Genomic DNA, 23,279 nt, shown 5'->3' on the forward strand with positions numbered 1-23,279 from the left:
CACTCATTGTTGAATTTGCGATTTCCAACTTGTTGTGTAATGTTTCTGTCCAATGGCTGATGAGCACCAAGACGTTTTATCTCTAATTTCTCTTCATATGACAAAGATTGAAAATGATTTTCCAGTAGATTGTCGACTTGATTCATGGTGATTATTGCTGGCTTGCTAGCTACGATTTTGAAAGGATGATGTTGACATGATCAGTCCAATCAAAGCTACAGTAGATATAACGTGATTTGATGTCCTTCTATTTGTGGCCAATGACCTTGAGCCTTCTTGGATGGGCACTTCTAATATAACTCTATGGCAGAACCCAAGGGGCTAACATTTTTGAGGTCTAACCTTAGACAATGGGGTGACATACTGTCCCATGAGTGACAGAAATCTGAGCCAATCATGACAGAAAACTGAGCCAATCAGGCGCAACGCTCTGTATTTTCTGCTGGCCATTCCCACCGCCACCAACTCGACTTTATTAACTCAATTACATGTTGTTGTTGTTTTTATTACATTGTTTGCACACTGATATGTGACACGTATTAATGCCAAAATAAAATAAGCAAAACAGGCAAGCCCATCCTAAAAAATATATTCTATTTTATTTTTTTCCTAAAATTAATGAAGGGGCGCCACTGGAAATAGCACACACAGGGAAGAACAGAAACGTGCCCGCGCATTCTTACAGTCAACAAACGAATATAAAGAGCGTCACAGTTTCCCTTTATGTTGTCCTACTCAACCTCAACATTTTAACAGTTACTCTTCTATGCGCTTGTCACAGCAAACTACAAGTCTCACTTATTTAACTGCTTTTTATACTGTTCAACATACCTTGTGTCAATTGAAGCTTCTCCTCAATACTGACAAAACTAAACTAATGGTGTTTTCTAATGCAAGAAATAGACCTCTGAACCTTTCACCTATTACTACCTGTCAGGGCAAGGAGATTGAGGTTGTAACCTCATATAAATATCTTGGAATTCTAATTGATGACGGCCTCTCTTTTAAATTGCATATTCAACAACTTACAAAAAAATTGAAGCAGAAATTGGGTTTTTATTTTAGGAATAAGGCCTGTTTTTCTTTTGAAGACAGAAGGAGGCTAGTATCAGCTACATGTATGCCTTTACCAGACTATGGGGATATTTTATATATGAATGCTTCCGCTCAGTGTTTGAGATCAATTGACACTCTTTACCATGGCACTTTGAGATTTATTTTAAACTGCAAAACCCTTACGCACCACTGCACTTTGTATACCAGGGTTGACTGGCCTTCGCTAGTCACTCGTAGGCTCAGTCACTGGTATACTTTTATTTACAAAGCCATTTTGGGTTTACTACCTTTTTATTTGGGCATTTTTATTGTTCAGAAATGTGGTGGGTACTCTCTTCGTTCGCTAGACTTTATCCTGCTAACTGTTCCAAATGTCCGAACTGAATTTGGTAAAAGGTATTTTATGTACTCTGCGCCATCGTCTTGGAACACCTTACAAAATAATTTTAAACTGGAACAACTTGTCCCGATTGGTGTTTTTAAATCACTGATGAAGGATTTTGACGCTGATTCCCTGACCTGTCAATGTTTTTAATTTGCTGTTTTTGATTTTGTTATACTCTTGTGAATTCAATGGTTTTTACTAGATTACTTGTAGTTTTTCATGTTGTCTGTCTGTAATTTTTGTAATGACTTGGTGCTGCCTATCTTGGCCAGGACGCTCTTGAAAAAGAGATTTTAAATCTCAATGAGCCCTTCCTGGTTAAATAAAGGTTAAATAAAATAAAAAAATTCAAATTATGGATTTATTGTTGAAATTGAAATTACCCAAATGAGGACTTTCAACCGGATAAAATAATTGTTTCTTAAAATATTTTAAAGAAAATATTTAGTGATATGATTAGCATGTGCAGGCTACAGTTGCCTTTAATATAAATAGATGTGGTTTCTCCGTTGCACGAGCTCATGATAAAAGCCTGCACGAGTGATCGAGCCCATCAACCCTGATATGAATTCCCCACAGACGATGAGCAGACTCCCCCCTGTCAGCTGATGGGAGCCAATCCGTGGCCCCTGACCGTCACTAGATGGGTCTGTGTTTAAAACACAACGCAATGCCCTGATGCTAACGCATTCTCTAACCACTTGAGCCTCGAGTCCAGCCTCTGTCATTGGTGACAGCGCGCGATGACAATGCACCGCTAGGGGACCACAGTTTACGCACTGGCACCTTCAGTGGGACACCGACTGTGAAAAGCTTCTGTCCACTGTTAACGCGATGGAGAACTCAAGCGTGGTGGTCACGGTTGTTCCAACTGCTGGCCAAACAGAATTCCTCAACTTCACCATGAATGACACCCTCTCCCGACTCTCAGAAAGCTTCTCGGAGGAACTCGCCATGGCAGGATTACGCGTAAGGAACAACCCGGTATCTCTGAAAGCCAGCACCCTCAGTACTGCCTTTGCTGCTGGGCTTCGGGCTAAACTTCCGCCGACGGAACCCGCTCACCTGGTGGTTGCCTTTTGGGATTCCCCGCTAAGTCACGGAATCAATGTGTTTGTGGGGATTGTCCTGTGCTTCACCATGCTGGGGCTAGGGTGTACGGTAGACGTTAGCCAGCTTGGGGAGCATATCCGCAGACCCATCGGGGTGCTGCTGGCGCTGGTTTGTCAGTTCGTCATCATGCCCCTGGTCGCCTTCCTGCTAGCTTTGGCATTCTCGCTCGACGACGTGGCGGCTATGGCCGTGCTACTATGTGGCTGCTGTCCAGGAGGAAACCTATCCAACATCATGTCCTTATTAGTGAACGGGGAGATGAATCTGAGGTAACTCAAGAAATCACAACCTAACAAAACTAATTTATCACACCTTTGATGTGGACTATAAAATGCAATTAAACTAAAACGATCACAATTTATAGCCCACTTTTAGATGGAAAACTATATCTATAATGATTTATTCAAGATACCTATAACTCGAAGTTTAGGCACATTAAGTACGCTATTACTTGGATCTTCTGCATAGGCCTTTTGGTTGAATTTTACGCAAGATAATTAGAATGGAATTTTACGCACGGTCATATCTCCAGAATCTCCAGCCAACTGATGGGACTTATAGTCCAAATTGTTTTAGCAGCACATCTTGAATTGATTTAAACACATCGCTATATATTATACAGAAAATGGTGCCATTGCTTGGGGAAATAAGGATCCACCACGTAGGCCTATACTAGCCTATTCGTTAAACGTCAACCATTCTAAAATACTATTCGTGTATGCTACTGGTTACTCTGCTTTTACGTTTGGGGACTCAAGTGAAGTTAATGTGATGTTGTCTTTCACCTTCCTCTCTCCAGCATTATCATGACCATCTCCTCCACGGTCCTAGCACTGGTGCTGATGCCGCTGTGTCTGTGGATATACAGCCGCGCCTGGATCAACACCCCCGTGGTCAACCTGATGCCGTTCGGCGCGATCATCCTCACCCTCTGTAGCACGCTCATACCCATCGGCCTGGGGGTCGTGCTCCGATACCGCTACAACCGGGCGGCCGACATCGTTTTAAAGGTTACTATGGGGCCGTCTCAAATAACGGTGGGGTATAGAAGAAGGTTTGGATACAGGTTGACTGGGTCAAAGTGGTATTGAATTTTTTTTTTTTACATTCCTTTAGTACTTTTTATATAGCAGGGCCTGCCTAATAGAAATTATTGATGAACTTAGTGTTACGTCATATTTCAAAACTAAACTCTAAAAAGGGAAAGGGCAATTTAGAATTGCATTACTGATTCTAATTCTCACCTTAAGAATTAAATACAAGATACAAATAGTATATATCTTTTTTATTAAACGGGGTAGTTTTGCTAGTAAAATAAATATATATTTTTAATAATAGTCAGTTGTGGACCTTTTGACTGTGTGTCATCGCTAGTGTGACATTTTGCAAATTGTGCAATTTTTTTATGTCTAGTTTTCTGTTGAGACAACGGTAACATCAGAGGCAGAGATGCACTGTACTGTCAGGGAGAGCCCTTCCCCTTCAGATTAATTTATCTAAAGGCAGCTCAGCCAGGAGAGGGAGAGGCATGAGATGTGTGACAGAATCATAGAACTGGATGAGAAATCCACAGAGGGGAAGGGATACATGAAATCAGATAGATTTAAGTGGACCATGCTTACTTGTGGTCCCTTGGTCCTTTATAATATTGGTTCTGTTTGAATATCCTGAAAATGAGTACATTGTTCCTTCCCACCTTCCTAAAACAATCTGGATATAGAGAAGGCCTGTCATAAAACCTGTGTTGACCCCGTGGGTTATGTTCTCCCAGGTGTCTCTGTGGTCTTTGCTGGTGACCCTGGTGATGCTGTTCATCATGACGGGGGCCATGTTGGGGCCAGAGCTGCTGGCCACCATCCCTCCATCTGTCTACATGGTGGCTGTCCTGATGCCTGCCTGTGGCTACGCTGCAGGCTACGGCCTGGCCACCCTCTTCGATCTCCCGCCCAACATCCGCAGGACCGTGTCACTAGAGACCGGGTGCCAGAACGTGCAGCTCTGCACAGCCATCCTGAAGATGGCCTTCCCACCACAGCTGATGGGGGGCATGTATATGTTCCCTCTGCTCTACGCCCTCTTCCAGGCAGCCGAGGCTGGCATCTTCATCCTGGCCTACCGGATGTACAGGAAAGAGGTTCTACACAAACCAGACACAAACCCACTGGGGGACAATGGGGATATTGGATATAATAGGTTTGAAGATGAAGATATGGGCTTTGACACTTCTTACGGGGCAGTGACCACAAGTGACCCAAATCTCATCATGTTAGAGCCTTGTCCGGATGCGACTCCTGTTTAGTGTGCATGATACAATGATAGCCCACCGTGGGTGATGTCGTGCAAACATAATGACATTCAGGTCTGCTTATGACATCTCTATTAAAAATCCTTGTCATGTCAGCAATCTTTGACTGCAGGGCAGCTACCAGGGTAGTGTGTGTATGTCTCAGAAAAGAACACTCAAGATTATGGAGGGAGTGAAAGTTACAAAATATAATTGAGGCAACCATAAGCCACATGACCATGAAAAAATATGAAAAGGTTCATTGAAGTAAAAAATGCTAGTATATTTGAACTTACTTCAACATATTGTGTATGAAAGAAAATGTCTGTGAAAATGGAAATCATCAAAAATAATCTCTAAATTCATCCACTCTCACATCACAGATGCAGTACAGCGCTGTTTCACAAAGGTGTCATCATCTCACTTGCTTGTAAAGTCTAACATGATCATCTGATCTACATGACTAAACATTGTCAATTATTATTTTGCATTCAAAGCAAGTGTTCAAGTCCACTTGTTTTTGGTGCCTATGGTTTCGGGTTCAAGAAGAGACAAATCATGCAGTACAATCCTTCAACAGAGCCTAATATAACTACTCCATATCACCATATGTACGATGACAAACTGTCTGTAAAATGTACAACTGTGTATATGTTTATCAATGTATATTAAAATAGATAAGAACAAAAAAATCTACTGACACTTCTACATTCTGTCATCTTGTGACGTTTCATGTTATTTGCGGCTTCAGAGTGATTGGTTTTTGAGGCCAATTAGGAGGACTGCCACACCTGATTACAATTAATGAAATCGTGTGTCGTCAACCTATTTAAATTTGTCAACCAAACAACCCGAGTTGGCTTAGCAACCATGGCTACATATTTAGATGAGTCAATCGACAACTATTTATATTTATCTTACAACCCTTACTCTGGCAGGTATCCAAAACCAAAAGGTGCGGGCTGGAGAAACAAAAATTATTTGGCCAACTATGCCGACACAGAGGCGTACATTGATAACCACCATCGCGCGCAACTTAAATTCCTCTTATCCCAAATAAACCCCAATCTTACACCGAGGCTACGGAAAGCAAACACCAAAGACGTCGCAGTGCAGGTCAATCCGAAGAAGGATGTTTCTGTGCAGTGTTCCCTCATAGACAGAAAGCGAGACACTTTGCGCAAGAGAAGACAAGAGGAAACCCAAACACCCGGTAGTCCAGGGAGCTCTGTGGGAGGGGTGCGTTACCCTCGCACTCTGGCAGTCTACTCCCCTATCGCGTCTAGGAGACTTGCATCCTTTCTAGAATATGACAAAGTTGAGTCGAGACGAGCACAGACCGGTGACCCACCTGAAACCGTTAAGATTAGGAAAATGGATGAAGGTGAGAAATCTGAGGACAAAACAGAAAAGGCAAAAGACGAAAATACTTGGCCACATACAAAAGCTAGTAATACTGACCAATCAGTTATGACGGAGGGCGTCAAAGCCAATCAGGATGGTTCGAAAGTCAAGGCCCGCGTGAGATTTCAGGTTAGCTCCATACTCTCACATTTAGAATTGTCAACCTGGCTGAAACATAGACCCACCCACTTTTTTAGATTGACATGAGTCATTTTAAAGGTGGAAGGTGTGTAGAACGTCGTTGTCAACGTTCAGACGGAACAATATGGAAACTGGACTTTTTCTACCATTCATCTTTCCCATAGGGGATTTTAGATATATGTTTCACGTAAGCATACCGTGGCGTGACGTTTAGATAACCATGTAAATCTCTCTTGGCAAGGTGATTTATCAATAGTCGCTCTTTTCTAATTCGAAAATGCTAATTACGTCAAAGTTGAGGTCATGCACAACTACAAATCCCTGCAAACTCCTGTATGTCATTTCTAGCTGACTGACACCTTTGCTAACAGGTATAGTGTCAATTTAAAACTTGCACAAGTTCAGAATTGTACATTTCTAAAGCAATTTAGCCAATTTATTCATTACTACATTTAGCAACCATTAGATAAGCCAGATATTCTTACCTCTCCCTCAATTCAGCGGTCTTGTCCAGATCATGGCATTTGTAATTCTTTGCTAGCCACATTAGCAGCTAATTAGCGTTTCATTTTGGGGGTGAATATGTTAAGTCACATTGTCCTAGAGAGATTTACACCTATCAAAACGTCATGCCAGGACAAGTCTACACGGCCCTTTAAGCGTCTCTAAAATCCCCTATGGGAAAAACGATTGGAACCATTTCCCTGTTTGACCGCTAGGTTTTATAGGTATTATGACACCTACTGTGGTACTCTATGCCATCCCCAGTTTTTGGAGCAGAAGTATGGGTACTATCACTGCAGAGACTGTAACCTGCGTTGGGAGAGTGCATATGTTTGGTGCGTCCATGGAACGAACAAGGTATAGTATACTGGTCTATTCACTTCCTGTACTATGTTATTAATCTGGTAGTGCCTCTAATCAAGTATTGTCTTTTTCAGGTCTACTTCAAGCAGTTCTGTAGAACATGCCAGAAGTCCTTCAACCCCTACCGTGTTGAGGACATAACCTGTCAGGTAAGAATCTAGGCTTCTATACTATACATTGTTAAAATGACATACAAACCATGACACTATAGACTTGGGTCCTCCACTTATCTATGTCCACTCTGTGTCCACAGACTTGCAACAAGGCACGCTGCATGTGCCAAGTGACCCTGCGCCACGTTGACCCCAAACACCCCCACAGACAGGATCTGTGTGGCAGGTGCAAGGGCAAGAGGCTCTCCTGTGACCTCACCTTCAGTTTCAAATACATCATCTAGCAGGAACCTGCACATTAACCTTCACCCTCCCCCACCCACATCACAGCCAATGTTAAGTCCTTCGGCACAGAGAAGCTCTCATGCATATTTAATGAGGCTCTGGGATGTGGACAAATAGTTTTGAGATTTTTATTTTCTGTTGCCTTTATTTGCATTATGAAAGAGAGCAGGAAAACACTACTTGATGTTAAATAAAATGGCAATACCCAGCAGTCTACATTTTCTGGCCTTCTCCCTCACCCAGTGTCTAGGATAACTGATTTGAAATATTGACTACATACTCAGTAAACTGGTGTAGACTAAGTGAAAGGCTTACAGGCCCGTCCCAGCAAAGGAAAGAGAGTAACTTTGCTATCGGTGTGAAAGGGGAATTGAGTAAGAAGCACACCTGCTCATTTTAAAATAATGGGTGGAGGTGCACCTTGCGGTCAGTTGCCATACTAAGCTGCTCAATGGTAAAGCTGTAGACTTGAGGGCCCATACCCAAAATTTTCAGCCTCCTGAAGACGTGGACCGTGAACTTGACACTTTCCTATAGTCCACGATCAGCTCCTTTGATGTCGAGGGAGTTTGTCCAACCACCGTCGTGAGGGTCAGCATGGCGGATGTATTTCCTAACCTCACCACCTGGGAGGGCCTGTCAGGAGATTCAGTCCCAGGGTCCTGAACATAGGTGTTCCTCTGGTCCAGGGTGTCTGTGTTGAGCCATCATCAGCCTTTTAAAGCATTTCATGGCTACAGATGTTAATCAGAATGTGACTGTCAGTGGTGCACGCTTGTAGAACGTCTGCCATTAACTGAGTTGTAAATTCAGGCAATGGTCTCTTGAATTGGAACTAAAGCATGGTCTTTGGTCGTAGAGAACTGACAAGCCGTGCCTCCAGGGTAGCTAACTAGACATGACGTCAGAGGCGTATAGGCTCTTTATGCCCGACTTCCCAGCCATTGCGGAGGAGTGAGGTTACTGGAGCTCAGAGCTCTGCAGCATGGTTCAAGCTTAACTTTGCTGCCAATAAGGTGTTAACCTTAACATATTCATATGATCAGGTTTTTATTTATCCAGAGAGAATGCTGGTATGTGAGATGACAAAAAAAGGAAAAACTTATCCAGTAATGTACCTCTACAACTATTTCAGGTAAATAATATATCCATTCAAATGCAATAGACAAGTTCTCTGTGAGGAATGAGTACAGTGATTGTTTACAATGTGCCATGACAAGTTTCCTGCAACGCTTTCAGACATCTAGTTCATGTCCTGCAATTCGGCAGGCAGCAAGCAGTGCCTTTTCAGAAGCAAAAGCACAGCTTTAATGGCAGCAGTTTCCCCTCAGAGCACAGGGCCACACCACCAGTGCAGCTGTGCACTGCTGGGATCTGCTAATATGGACAAACACGGGCCTCAATTTCCCCTCATAAGGCTTTTTAGTGTGACCTGTGCTGGGGTACAGGGCCAACATGGAGATCACAGTGGAGAAGGAATGCATATGGCTGGGCCAACAGGAAGCAGAATCTACACTAGCTAGCGCCTTTAACCAGTTCCTCTGACCCCTAAGCACATGAACCGTGACTCCCACCAGGCAGGCCAGTCTAGGAAATGTTTAAAGTTTGTGTGACAGGATTATAATAGCGGCGCGGGTCATTAATTGCTCTGGGTTCTCTCTTCATACATTAATTCAGATTAACAGTGCATTTCACAGAAGTACAAGAAAAAAATATACTGGTTTTACACTATACACTTTCTAAAATATATACAGAGTAAAATAAGTTAATGTTTCCATAATGAGTTGTAACCAGTCTCCACTTCTGTGCAATTATATGCATGTGTGCGCATGAGTGTATACAAGAATATCCAATATATACCACAGCCTAAAGTCTCTATAGGCAGCTACTTATTTGGTTACAGAGTGAGTTTCATTAGAAGACCTGTTGAAGCTGATGCTCATCTCCAATGCAGGTCAATAAACAGATACATGTATCTTTTTACAGTCCCTGTGCGGAACAGCTCCCCTAGGGTTACAATTACATGTTAAATATCCTTACATTTACAACCTAGGATGTTAGCTCTAATAAAAAATAGTACATTTGTCAAAAAGACATTCTTGCAGTGCTTTTCTCTTTCAAGCATGCTTTTGAACACTTTGTGTGTTTGTTTCTGAATCCTGACAGGGACGGCCTGTCCTCACACACATCCATCCAGTTTCCTTCCGGACTGACTAAGTCTCATGCTCCAACTCTACTCCTACGAGAACACATCTTCTCCCTGACTGAACCCCAGGCCCATCCAGTCTCCTGAAAGGGCCTGAGGCGGCCACTGGCCAATATGGGAGGCCCGTCAGGTAATTTCCACCAAAACGCTTCCAGTTTAGCATCCTCATCCCCCTTACCTCACTCCCGGGCCAGTCGTCACCAGTCACATAATACCACGACTTATTGCAGCTGAATTTTGCAAGCTGTCTTATTCTGGGAAAACAGATATTAACTTTAAGTATTTGATATATATTAATATGAGTCAGTTATTCCCACACATCCTTTAGCCCTTATAGGTGGAGTCTGTTCTGTCCTCTCGACACACCTTCCCAGCCTCCAGAGCAGATGGGAACTGTGAGTGGTACGGGGGGGTTGCTCTAGTCCATTCAAGTCCAGGCTTTGTGCCTTACAGTCCAGTGCTGACCACAGTGGTCTGGGGGGCCTGGCTCAGAGCCTCTCTGATCTGCAGGTTGAGCTCCATGAGGCGCCCGTTGGCCTGGGACAGGTCCCTGCTGGGTCCCACCACGGCCAGGCAGCCCGTCTGGCCCAGCGTCTGCTGACGGAAGTAGATGTGCAGTAGAGTCTGGACTGCGTCGTCTGACTCATTCCCAAAGATGTCATTAGGCCACAGAGACCTAGTGGAGAGGGAGAAGGGCATCAGCACTGAGGTTTAAGAGTAGATACAGGACTGTAGACTAGACACATGACAAGCCTGTGTAGTCTATACATTGAGGAATAGCTGTGGGATACAAGATATGTTGTTTCTTTACCTGAAGGTTTTGACCTGTGTGAGGGCGGAGCCGAAGTCTCTGGTCCTCAGGGTCTCGATCAGTGATTGGATGGCCGTCTCAGTGCTGGTCTGGGAGGCATCAGACACACCCACATCCTCCTGTCCATCAACCCCAGACTCCGCCTGCTTCAAACAGCTCTCCAGGATGGCCAGCTCCTCTGACATGTTGGTCACCTTGGAGACACACACACACCCAAAGTTCAGATAACCGCAGAGATAATCTCAAGTGTGTTTGTGCACGTCAAAGTCTATGCAGCAATGCAGTTAGTATTGACGTGTGATTAACTGGAATAGCTGACCCTCTCTCTGCATGTGAGAAAAGAATCAAATCTCATTCAGGGATTTAATGAGATTAAAGCCATAAGACAGCAGGGCTAGACAACAAGGCTACCCCTCAGCAGAACATCCATGCACTGTGTCAGTGCTCGTCTGTCTGGTCTGCAAAATTGTGTGTGAGAGAGATAGAAAAAGAGCATATACAGAGGCATTAACATTCAATCTTAAGTGCACATTTGTACGTAATCATTTACAATAACAGCTCACGACTTTACAGGACGACTATTGCTATTACAGTATCTTAAATTCCAAAACGCATGTGTGTGATATGTACAAGAAATTAGTTTAATTTAGCGTGTGCATTGTCACTGCTGGTTTCCCTGTCAGGGAAGATGGGAGAAATGCAGGAGGCCTCCGTGTCTCTCATGCTTTCCTGAACCAACCTGAAGCCCAATTAAAGAGCTCTTCGGGGAAGGGAAAGTAAAATAACAACCCACCATCTCCATCCCTGTGTTGACCTCACACACACGGCATGATGGGTATGACCTGAAAGGCTCCAAGCATGCTTGAGTGGGTGACTTAACAATGTTTCTTTTAGGCTTGTCATCTAAATAAATGACTTAAACTGATTCCTATTACCAGAGCTTCTTCTAAAACCACCCACCTTTAATGTTCCACTACCCATACCCTGTCGAGTAAAGTGTTTGGGTGTAAACCCCCCCCAGCCTCACCTCTGCTTCTCTCTTAATGGTCTCCACACGACTGATGAGCTTACAGTAAGCCTGGAAGAGCAGCAGCAGCTGGAAGTGCAGCTTATAGAGCCTGCGACACAGCTCCAGCTCCTACAGAGAGACCAGAGATGGTCAACACACCTCTCACACACCTACACACTACAGCCACACAGGCCTCTGGGCAGAGCAGTCATAATGATCACATGATCAGACGGATGGATATCCTGGGTTATCAAGAGTGGGAGGAGATGAAAGGGTTAAAGAGGCCCAGTGTGAAGTGGAGCAATGGTCCCTACAGAGACCGGATGACCTGACGAGGCCCGGAGCCATAGGTGAGGGTCTAGCTAGCATTATTAAATCAGCTATTAACCAACCACAGGCTGTCATCATTAGCCATGGAGGACTGGGTTATATACCGACCATCACCACCTGTCTCTCTGGCCCCCTATGGTTAAGGTACAGTATGTCCAAGCACAGAGATATACTGACCAAATATGTGGAATTATCAAACATTGTTCCTAATCCAGGAAAATATGATGGAAAAATGGGAATTTGAACAGATATGGGAATGGAGCATGCAAAATGAAGGTAGACTAAACATGGCTTCACAGCTCTCTCTCTCCGTCCTCTCCTCCCCATAACCCAGAGCAACATCCCCTCTCAAATCAGGTAGACAACTACTACAATTATTTTGAGAGATTTTACATCTGCTGTCAAATCAGAAGCGAAGAGGGAGGGGTTAAGAAGTTGATAAGATGATTCAGTCAAAGGCGAAGCCAAAAGATAACGCATAATTAACGATGATAAACAGTATGTATTGGGTAGATGGGGACTGTAGCCGAGTTATATGAGAGAGGGGTGGAGTCAGAGTGGGAGGGCCCAGGCCGTTGTTGGTTGACGACGGCAGCAGGTACATATGGAGAGGGATGAGATGATAAGCGTGTTGTCCGGACATCATGATTATATTAGAGTCTAGAATACTTAGAGAACCACTTACTGCTAGTTTTTCCATTTGCTAAGCAAGAGGGTGAGCAGGTCACAAAAACAACAAACAAAACAGGAAGAGAGAAAGACCAAGAATTAGTGAGCATTCACATCGCAACTCTGATACAGTGACCTGACAGGAGAGGAGTAGATGGGTAACAACTACTCCATCCTAACACCTGTTCTCAGGTCAGGGGGGCTCAGTCCCAACAATGGTTCTTAGAGAACACAGCTCACATCAGCTGGTCAGTGTGTTCAAGTCAAAGCAGTGTAGAAATACAGAGACAGAAAACAAAGGATGTAGACAAAGCGAGAGAAGGGGGACAGAGAATCTGAAGAGAAGAGAATGGGGAGAAGTGGGAGGGGGTGATGTAGAAGAGAACGGTGAATGAGTATGTGCTCCTCTGCTTGTCACAGTACAACAGAGCTTTAGTCTGGAATAGCTCCTCTTTCACAGCCAAGTATGTCCTCTGACCTGAAAGAAAGGGGGAGAGGGAGGGGAGCAAGCAGAAATCTATAACCTCCAGCAGTGTGGTCAGAATACTAAACAATATCAGAGGACAGGGGGAGACCACTCAGTTGAGGCACCCGGCTGACCTCAGATCAGCTACAGTGCATTCGGAAAGTATTCAGACCCCTTGACTTTTTCACAATTTGTTACATTACAGCCTTATTCTAAAATTGATTAAATTGTCCCCCCCCCCCTCATCAATCTACAAACAATAACCCATAATGACAAAGCAAAAACGAAGACAAAATATTTTAGCAAATAAATATGACATTTCCATAAGTATTCAAACCCTTTACGCAGTACTTTCTTGCAGCAATTATAGCCTAGAGTCTTCTTGGGTATGACGCTACAAGCTTGGCACACCTGTATTTGGGGATTTTCTCCCATTCTTCTCTGCAGATCCTCTCAAGCTCTGTCAGGTTGGATGGGGAGCGTTGCTGCACAGCTATTTTCAGGTCTCTTCAGAGATGTTTGATCGGGTTCAAGTCCGGGCTCTGGCTGGGCCACTCAAGGACATTCAGAGACTTGTCCCGAAGCCACTCCTGTGTCATCTTCGCTGTGTGCTTAGGGTCGTTGTCCTGTTCAAAGGTGAACCTTTGCCCCAGTCTGAGGTCCTGAGCGCTCTGGAGCAGGTTTTCATCAAGGATCTCTCTGTACTTTTCTCCGTTCATCTTTCCCTCAATCCTGACTAGTCTCCCAGTCCCTGTCACTGAAAAACATCCCAACAGCATGATGCTGCCACCACCATAGGTATGGTGCCAGGTTTCCTCCAGACGTGACGCTTGGCATTCAGGCCAAAGATTTCAATCTTGGTTTAATCAGGCCAAAGAATCTTGTTTCTCATGGTCTGAGAGTCCTTTAGGTGCCTTTTGGCAAACTCCAAGCGAGCTGTCATGTGCCTTTTACTGAGTGGCTTCTGTCTGGCCACTACCATAAAGGCCTGATTGGTGGAGTGCTGCAAAGATGGTTGTCCTTCTGGAAGGTTCTCCCATCTCCACAGAAGAACTCTGGAGCTCTGTCAGAGTGACCACGTTCTTGGTCACCTCCCTGACCAAGGCCCTTCTCCCCCGATTACTCAGTTTGGCTGGGCTACCAGCTCTAGGAAGAGTCTTGGTGGTTCTAAACTACTTCCATTTAAGAATGATGGAGGCCACTGTGTTCCTGGGGACCTTCAATGCTGCAGAAATGTTTTGGTACCCTTCCCCAGATCTGTGCCTCGACACAATCCTGTCTCGGAGCTCTACGGACAATTCCTTCATTCTCATGGCTTGGTTTTTGCTCTGACATGCACTGTCAAGTGTAGGACCTTCTATAGACAAGTGTGTGCCTTTCCAAATCATGTCTAATCAATTGAATTTACCACAAGTGGACTCCCATCAAGTTTTAGAAACATCTCAAGGATGATCAATGGAAACAGGATGCACCGGAGTTAAGTCTCATAGCAAAGAGTCTGAATACTTATGTAAATAAGGTATTTGTTTATTTATTTATTTACAAACATTTCTAAAAATCTATTTTAGCTTTATCACTTAGGGGTATTGTGTGTAGATTGATGAGGGAACATTTTTTAAATACATTTTAGAATAAGGCTGTAACGTAACAAAATGTACATCTACTATGATGAGCTGAAGTAATACTGGCTTTAGGACCAGTGGACAGACCAGGGTTCAGTGGCCAAAGGATGTGTAAGAGACTGTCTCCTTTGAGGCTCTAATTATGTCAATGAGCTTGTAGGAAATTAAAATATTTGGTTGAGGATGAGGGGATATAAATCTATTTTCTCAAATAAAATGTTTCAATAGACACGTTCCCATGCTTATCGAGTGTTTGGTTGCATTAGAAAAGACACACATGAAAACAAAACAGACTTTGTAGTCACATTTTTCTACACATGTAGCAATGCTGTGTTCAGATGTGTGTGGGTTAGTCATACCTGTGCCTGAGTGTTGGGTCGTTGGTTGCCATCTTTGTCGCCAAACGTCTTCCTGCAGTTCTCTAGCCACTGTGGGCATCAGATAAGGGAGGAAGGGAGTGCGTGAATACGTCATGAGATTGATACCAGTCTATGCAAGTCTACTTTTCTTTGAACTGTGTGTGTGTAGGGGTTGGGTGGGGGTAGATTTAATAAGAGCGCTGTACTTAGCGAATTAAAGAGGGTCTGTTCTAGTGCAGCGGGGCGGAGATCAATCCTCAAGGGACCGCACCAGTCTCATTCAATTAGCACCCCAGCATCCCCAAGCCCTCTCTGCATCCCTCTCTCTCTCCCTCTCTCGCAATCACATCTGTCCTCTTTACCCCTTCCTCCCCCATCTCTCCTTCCTCCCCTCCGCCCCTCTAACTGATTTAGGAGCGCCAGGGAATATTTTTAGCCCGTCAGCAGGGGATGTCGCTAGCAATGTGGACGCTAAATCCACTCCTTCTCCCTGTGATACAATGGCTGACCTAACGATGAGACACCCAACCCATTTACCTCCTTATGACTCAGTTGATGTGTAATCTAGAGCCTCAATGAGCCTTCCTCGCTAGGAATGAGAGGCCATTGAAGTACAACCAGTGGTCTGGTGCAGGGATGGTCTGAGTACAGATATGTGGTATGATCATTAGCCATAATTGGATGGAATAAGGATGTGGGATTGTGTGCTCTAGGGGTTCAGGAAACAGTTGGTAAGAGTGTACTGTAGCTAGGGATGAGAGTATGTACTGTATAGCTGTAAATGAGGATGAGATGGAGCTCACCTCCTCGGCCGCCTCCCTCTTGCCATTGTAGGTGTCCAGGTGTTCCTGCAACTCCAGCACACTAAACTTCAGAGTCTCCAGCAGTCCACATGAGACCAACTACGACACAAACAGACCCGACAACACACATTCAATAAATATAGTACCTAACTTCCAAGTTGGACCAAACTTTTTTATAACAGTAGCTAGGTTTCTATACAACTGGCATCACATTTTCATGCGAATATTCTAAATTCTGCATAAAGAAAATGTGCATTTTCACTCCAGTGGTGTTTCCACCAAACTGATTTGTTGCGTAGAAAAATCAGTCCGTGATGTAGTGCAGGCACACATAATATAATTTTTCACTTAAGTGTATTGTATAAAAATTGAAAGTTCAATGTGTTTCCATCCATTTTAAACTTCACATAGAATTGTGAGATAAAGATCTGTCATTCTCATTAAAAGAAAGTGTAAGAAGCGGAAGATCTGTTCTATGTGTGTTAATTCTATGCGTTTGTCTTTTACTTTCGGTTTTATACATCAGCTGAAAATATATTTCACAGTGGTACAAAGATTCTCTACACTATACTTGCTTGTTTTGTTACAAACTGAAATTAGGCTAACTATTACAATTTTTAGTATCAGGAAATGGAGCGATTTCTGCATTTGCACCTTTAATTGACCACAAAACCAACTTTTAGCAATGGCCTTCTCAATCTCTGGTTAAATGGAAAAGTACAGTCCATAATCGCAGAAGGATCTTAAAGATTCTACATGAAAGAATGGTCCAAGATCCCTTCCAATGTGTTCTCCAATCTTTTAAAGAATTTAAGAAAAAGGCTCAATAGCCAGGTTTCCATCCAATTGCAGACTGATTTGCATGCCAATATTAAAAATTGTGCTTAAAGAAAATATGCACATTTACCCACCAGTGTTGTTTCCACCAAACTCACTTATGTTTTGATGTACCGAATAAAAGTCTAAAGTTCAATGAGTTTCCATCCATTTTCAACTCTGACAAAAACTCTCTTGTGTGACAAAACTGCCGGTAAACAGCAGTCAAGCATTGATCATCAAGTCATCAGAATAAGACCCTTAATATTTATCGGAAAGGAGCATCAAGCTCATCACCGGGCACTTTCACCACCCCTGTGAAGTTCATTATAACTTATTTCAACTATAGCCTGATAAACTACATGGTTTCCCGAGTCGTAGTGGGAAGACCACACAGCATAAATGCGTGACAAATTTACTTCGATATGATGGTTATTATATCAATATTTGCGCATAATGGGGTTCCATCACCATTTCTCACATAATTAATTTGACCCAAAAAAATATCACAATGTCGAACGAACAAATTCTGTCGGCATTTATAAAATGTTACAGAAACTTAATGTTTCAATCGTGTTGTGATTAGGGTTGCAAAGGGTCGGAAACCTTCAGGTAAATTTCCAGAATTTCCCCGGAACTTTTTCATGGGAAGTTAAGCCCTGGAATTTGGGGAATATTGCTTAAATTTGTTTTAAAAAGTTAGCTTATAACAGTGAACCTTTTTTGTGGGATACACATAAGGCAATTCTAGGTCTTGTGGCATATTTTGGTTAAACTATCCCCAATTCAATGGAATTGCAACCCTCTGCATGCACAGTGCATTCTTCCATCACATGTACAGCTGATTCTCAAGATCTTGCACACTAATGAGATGTTATTGAGCCCACACTACTTCACTGTCTGAGCCAAGGACTACATGCTTTCTGGTAAGTTTTGATTACAATACTGGGTGGGGTGAATATATTTTATATGATATACATTATTTTTTTGTTAACTAGTGAATAGTAGCCTACAGCAAAGTGTGTTTAAATCATTCCTAACTTGTTAACAATTTCTGCTAGTTAGTTTTTGCTAACATGTGGGTTTTAGCTTGCTTGAGCCTGCTAACTGTGGAGTGTTACTTCACCTGTTCCCATACATTTGAAGTCAGCAGTTTACATACACTTAGGTTTGAGTCATTAAAACTAGTTTTTCAACCACTCTACACATTTTTTGTTCACAAACTATAGTTTTGGCAAGTCGGTTAGGACATCTACTTTGTGCATGACACAAGTAATTTTTCCAACAATTGTTTACAGACAGATTATTTCACTTATAATTCACTGTATTACAATTCCAGTGGGTCAGAAGTTTACATACATTAAGTTGACTGTGCCTTTAAACAGCTTGGGAAATCCCAAAAAATTATGTCATGGCTTTAGAAGCTCTGATTGACTCAAATGATGTCAATTAGCCTATTGGAGGTGTACCTGTGAATGTATTTCAAGGCCTACCTTCAAACTTAGTGCCTCTTTGCTTGACATCATGGGAAAATCAAAAGAAATCAGCCAAGACCACAGAAAAAAATTGTAGACCTCCACAAGTCTGGTTCATCCTTGGGAGCAATTTCCGAAACGCCTGAAGGTACCACGTTCATCTGTACAAACAATAGTTCGCAAGCATAAACACTATGAGACCACACAGCTGTCATACCGCTCAGGATGGAGATGCGTTCTGTCTCCTAGAGATGAACGTACTTTGGTGCGAAAAGTGCAAATCCATCCCAGAACAACAGCAAAGGACCTTGTGAAGATGCAGGAGGAAACAGGTACAAAAGTATCTATATCCACATAACCTGAAAGGCCATTCAGCAAGGAAGAAGCCACTGCTCCAAAACCGCCATAAAAAAGCTAGACAACGGTTTGCAACTGCAAACGGGGACAAAGATCGTACTTTTTGGAGAAATGTCCTCTGGTCTGATGAAACAAAAATATAACAACTGTTTGGCCATAATGACCATCGTTATGTTTGGAGGAAAAAGGGAGAGGTTTGTAAGCCGAAGAACACCATCCCAACCGTGAAGCACAGGGGTGGCAGCATCATGTTGTGGGGGTGCTTTGCTGCAGGAGGGACTCGTGCACTTCACAAAATAGATGGCATCATGAGGTAGGAAAATTATGAGGATATATTGAAGCAACATCAAGACATCAGTCAGGAAGTTAAAGCTTGGGTCTTCCAGATGGACAATGACCTCAAGCATACCTCCAAAGCTGTGGCAAAATGGCTTAAGGACAACAAAGTGAAGGTATTGGAGTGGCCATCACAAAGCCCTGACCTCATCCTATATAAAGTTTGTGGGCAGAAGTGAAAAGGCATGTGCAAGCAAGGAGGCCTACAAACCTGACTCAGTTACACCAGCTCTGTCAGGAGGAATGGGCCAAAATTCAGCCAACGTATTGTGGGAAGCTTGTGGAAGGCTACCCGAAACGTTTGACCCAAGTTAAACAATGTAATTGAGTGTATGTAAACTTCTGACCCACTGCGAATGTGATGGAAGAAATAAAAGCTCAAATAAATCATTCTCTACTATTATTCTGACATTTCACATTTTTAAAGTAAAGTGGTAATCCTAACTGACCTAAGACAGGGAATTTTTACTAGGATTAAATGTCAGGAACTTCCAACTTCAACTGTACACGTTTAATTTTCAGACATTTATCTTACAAATGAGTTGTTTAATCTAACTGCTTAACTATTTATTTGTACATGCAATTTAATATATATATATATTTTTTTCACATTTATTTCCTAACCTTTACAGTAAAATGCCACGGGCACTATATGATGTATGGAGACATTTCACTGTAGCTAATGTAGAAGGAACAGCTGTGTACATTTCACTCAGGGCTCACAACAAGCAACTGCTGACAAAAGTCCCTTTACTTCTAGTCGAGGTGAAAATGATGAATCAGACAACTTATCGATAGCAACAGCTCATGGTCCTGGAATCAGAAGTGTTTTTGACTCAATGGAGGAATGTAGTCAGAAATGCTGATAAATGTCTTGCTCAAGCTGTGTATGAAAGTGGTTCACCTCTGATGCTCACAGGCGATGTGTATTGGAAGAGATTTCAGAATGTTCTTCGCCCAGCATACACCCCTCCAACCAGACATGCTTTATACACTCATTTGCTGGATGCAGAGTTCAAGTGAAGGTCAAGCAAATCAGAGAAGGCAATCATCTCTGATGGGTGGTCGAATGCTCGTAGGCAAGGAATAATTAACTACATCTCCACCCCTCAACTAGTATTCTACAAGAGCACAGACACAAGGGACAACAGACACACCGGTCGGTCTCCACATTGCAGATGAGCTGAACAACAGAAGTTATTTGCACTTGTGACAGACAATGCTGTAAACATGAAGGCTGCTTGGTCTAAAGTGGAGGAGTCCTACCCTCACATCACACCTATTTTGGCTGTGCTGCTCATGCATTGAATCTGCTCCTCAAGGACATCGTGGCACTGAAAACAATGGATACACTCTACAAGAAAGCCAAGGAAATGGTTAGGTATGTGAAGAGTCATCAAGTTATAGCAGCAATCTACCTCACCAAGCAAAGTGAGAAGAATAAGCGCACCACATTGAAGCTGCCCAGCAACACCCGTTGGTGTGGTGTTGTCTTCATGTTTGACAGTCTCCTGGAGGGGAAGGAGTCTCACCAAGAAATGGCCATATCACAGTCTGCCAATATGGACAGCCCCATCAAGAGGATCTTCCTGGATGATGTATTTTGGGAGAGAGTGGTAAGCAGCCTGAAACCTTTAGCATTAGCCATTGCACGGACTGAGGGAGACAATGCCATCCTGCCTGATGTTCAGACTCTGCTTGCAGATGTAAGAGAAGAAATCCGTACTGCCCTGCCCACTTCACTGTGGTTCCAAGCAGAGGAAACTGCAGTTCTGAAATGCATCAAAAAGCATGAAGACTTCTGCCTGAAACCCATACATGCCGCAGCGTACATGTTAGACACCAAGTATGCTGGCAAGAGCATCCTGTCTAGTCCAGAGATCAACAAGGCCTATGGTGTCATCCTACCGTGTCTCGCCACCTTGGCCTGGATGAGGGAAAGGTTCTTGGCAGTCTGGCGAAGTACACTTCCATGCAAGGGCTTTGGGATGAAGATGCAATATGGCAGTCGTCCCAACATATCTCATCAGCCCCCTGGTGGAAGGGATTTTGTGGATCTGAGGCTTTTCCCCCCTCTTTCCCCTCTTTCCCCCGTTGCCTCCATCATACTCTAAGCCGCCTCTGAGCACAACTGGTCCTTGTTTGGGAACACACACCAAAGCATGCAACAGGCTGATCAATACAAGGGTTGAAAAACTGGTGGCCATCCGGGCAAATTTGAGGCTTTTTGAGCCGGACAACGAGCCATCCTCAACAAGGTTGGAAAATGACAGTGAAGATGAGGCCTCAGAGTCTGATGTTCAAGAGGTGGACATTGAGGAAGTCCAGGGAGAAGACATGGAAGCCTAAGAGGAAGACAACCAAAGCTTTAGTTTCTAGACTGTCATTTTACAGATGATGAAAACATTTTTGGGAGATGCGATGGATCATTGGGGATCATCCAATATTCCTTTTCTTTTGTTGTTCAGTGAAATCATCCCATGTGAAGAGTCAACTCATTTAATTAAAGTTCAATTCATAACTAAATAGTTTTTTCTATTTCTATTGGAAGGATTTAATCATTTGCAATTATGTCTAGTTATGATAAGGTAAAAGGTTAATTTTTCAGTCTCCATATGATATGGCAAATATATCCAATGCAAAAAACATCTCAATTTAAAATGGTATTAATTTAATTTGCATATATTTCCGTTAATTCCCACAGAATGTTTCCACCTCTGAATATTCCCCAAAATGTGCAACCCTAGTTGTGATATATATATTTTAAAGAGATTAACTGGATATTAACATGGTTAGTGCCGTTATCCTCGGACGGGGAAGGTGCTGAAAACAGGGGATCCAATAATATTTACTGCCAACTTTGAGATGTTTTTATTTATTCCTTTTTAAACAAAATATTTCACTATGCAATTGTATAAGTATAAATTATATTTAAAAAAAATGTTGAGCATACAATTTAACTCAGTATTCATATTATTTATTTTATACAGTATTTTTTGCTCATCTTTATCAAGGTATCCAATAATTTGGGACCCCACTAACATAGAAATGCTGTGAAAATCTGTCAAGACACGAACCATTAGAAAGGGTTAAACATTTAACGTATACTATACACGTAGATAAACGGCAGAAAAACCGGCAGAATATTATCAATGACATTTCAACAGCTGTTAATAGGTTGTCCACCGCAGGAAATCCTCACTGGTACTCTAGTTTATAGAAATACCCTTATACTGTCCATCATGCAATATGCATAACATGAAATTGCATGCATAACAAGCACGACTAATTATATAACTACTGCCATCGCTAAAAATATCTTAACAAGCATGCTACAATTAGCTTTGTCATCCTTCCCTTTTGAAACCAGAGAGATGATGCAATATAATCTTTAGATTATTAAGGAAGTTGTAATCTTTGGGTTGGCAGGGAAGACTCACCGTCTCAGCGTCCAGCAGCACCGTGGGGCACTGGGAGCGTGAGGTCATGACCTCTAGGGAGCTGAGGAACTGGTTCCCCATTCGCTGCAGCCTCTCTCCCAGAAAACGCACTGACGAGTGGGTGATGGCGCCAAACTTCCTCTGCATGCTCTATACACAATCCACAGAGCAAACACACACACGGCAAATACACTGAGTGTACAAAACATTAAGAAAATCTTCCTAATATTGACTTGCACCCCATTTGCCCTCAATTCGTCGGGGTATGGACTCTACAAGGTGTCGAAAGCGTTCCACAGGGATGCTGGCCCATGTTGACTCCAATGCATTGGGTGGACCATTTTTGATACACACAGGAAACTGTTGAGCCTGAAAACCCAGTTCAAAGGTTCTTTTGTCTTGCCCATTCACCTTCTGGATGGCAGACATACACAATCCATGTCGACAATTGTCTCAAGGCTTAAAAATCTTTCTTTAACATTTCTCCTCCACTTCACCTACACTGATTGAAGTGGATTTAACAAGTGAAATCAATAAAGGATCATAGCTTTCACCTGGTAAGACAGTCATAGAAAGATGTTCTTAATGTTATGTACACTCAGTGTATATACAGTACAAAACATAAATAAACACAGAAAACATACACTAAATATATCCCACTCCTCCTCCTCTCTCACCTTAAATAGTCGGGAGAACACATGGAAGGTGTACACAGCAGAGGACCCATCCGTGTCCGACAACATCTGGTTGACATGGACACGCCAGGCATCCTCCTCGTCCTCATAGGCAACAGGCTGGAAAGCTGCCAGGATGGCAGAGAGGAAGGGCGAGGGGGGAGGAGAGGCCTGGATCTCTGGGAAACCATCCTGATCACCCTCATCTTGACTGAAAACACACAGGATCAGTTTCAGTACTACTGACACACACACACA

General features: G+C 43.0%; 3 protein-coding genes across 8 annotated transcripts in view; 2 read left to right on the top strand and 1 right to left on the bottom strand.

Annotated features, from left to right (window-relative positions):
- The first annotated feature begins 2,075 nt into the window (after positions 1-2,075).
- Positions 2,076-5,546, top strand: LOC129869670 (sodium/bile acid cotransporter 4-like). Its single transcript, XM_055944309.1, has 3 exons — positions 2,076-2,823; positions 3,354-3,564; positions 4,326-5,546. Exons 1-3 carry the CDS (start codon positions 2,276-2,278, stop codon positions 4,851-4,853), a joined length of 1,287 nt encoding a protein of 428 aa, XP_055800284.1. The 5' UTR covers positions 2,076-2,275; the 3' UTR covers positions 4,854-5,546.
- Positions 5,547-5,708: 162 nt separating this feature from the next.
- LOC129869671 (zygote arrest protein 1-like) lies at positions 5,709-7,856 on the top strand. Its single transcript, XM_055944310.1, has 4 exons — positions 5,709-6,371; positions 7,152-7,244; positions 7,325-7,399; positions 7,504-7,856. Exons 1-4 carry the CDS (start codon positions 5,709-5,711, stop codon positions 7,645-7,647), a joined length of 975 nt encoding a protein of 324 aa, XP_055800285.1. The 3' UTR covers positions 7,648-7,856.
- An 825-nt stretch (positions 7,857-8,681) lies between these two features.
- Positions 8,682-23,279, bottom strand: part of LOC129869669 (protein furry homolog-like) — a 56,728-nt gene continuing 42,130 nt past the window's right edge. For 4 of the 6 annotated variants that reach the window (XM_055944303.1, XM_055944308.1, XM_055944304.1 and 1 more), the window contains 8 exons: positions 23,025-23,232; positions 22,348-22,497; positions 15,924-16,022; positions 15,121-15,189; positions 12,690-12,707; positions 11,693-11,803; positions 10,666-10,859; positions 8,682-10,530 (listed from right to left, as the gene is read on the bottom strand). In XM_055944303.1, coding sequence (XP_055800278.1) covers positions 10,302-10,530; positions 10,666-10,859; positions 11,693-11,803; positions 12,690-12,707; positions 15,121-15,189; positions 15,924-16,022; positions 22,348-22,497; positions 23,025-23,232 — 1,078 coding nt within the window. In that variant the 3' untranslated portion in view covers positions 8,682-10,301. The remainder of the gene's footprint in view (positions 10,531-10,665; positions 10,860-11,692; positions 11,804-12,689; positions 12,708-15,120; positions 15,190-15,923; positions 16,023-22,347; positions 22,498-23,024; positions 23,233-23,279) is intronic. The other 2 variants (XM_055944305.1, XM_055944307.1) reach the window with 1 other exon arrangement.

This window comes from Salvelinus fontinalis, chromosome 14 (assembly GCF_029448725.1).
Source record: "Salvelinus fontinalis isolate EN_2023a chromosome 14, ASM2944872v1, whole genome shotgun sequence".
Lineage (NCBI taxonomy): Eukaryota > Metazoa > Chordata > Actinopteri > Salmoniformes > Salmonidae > Salvelinus > Salvelinus fontinalis.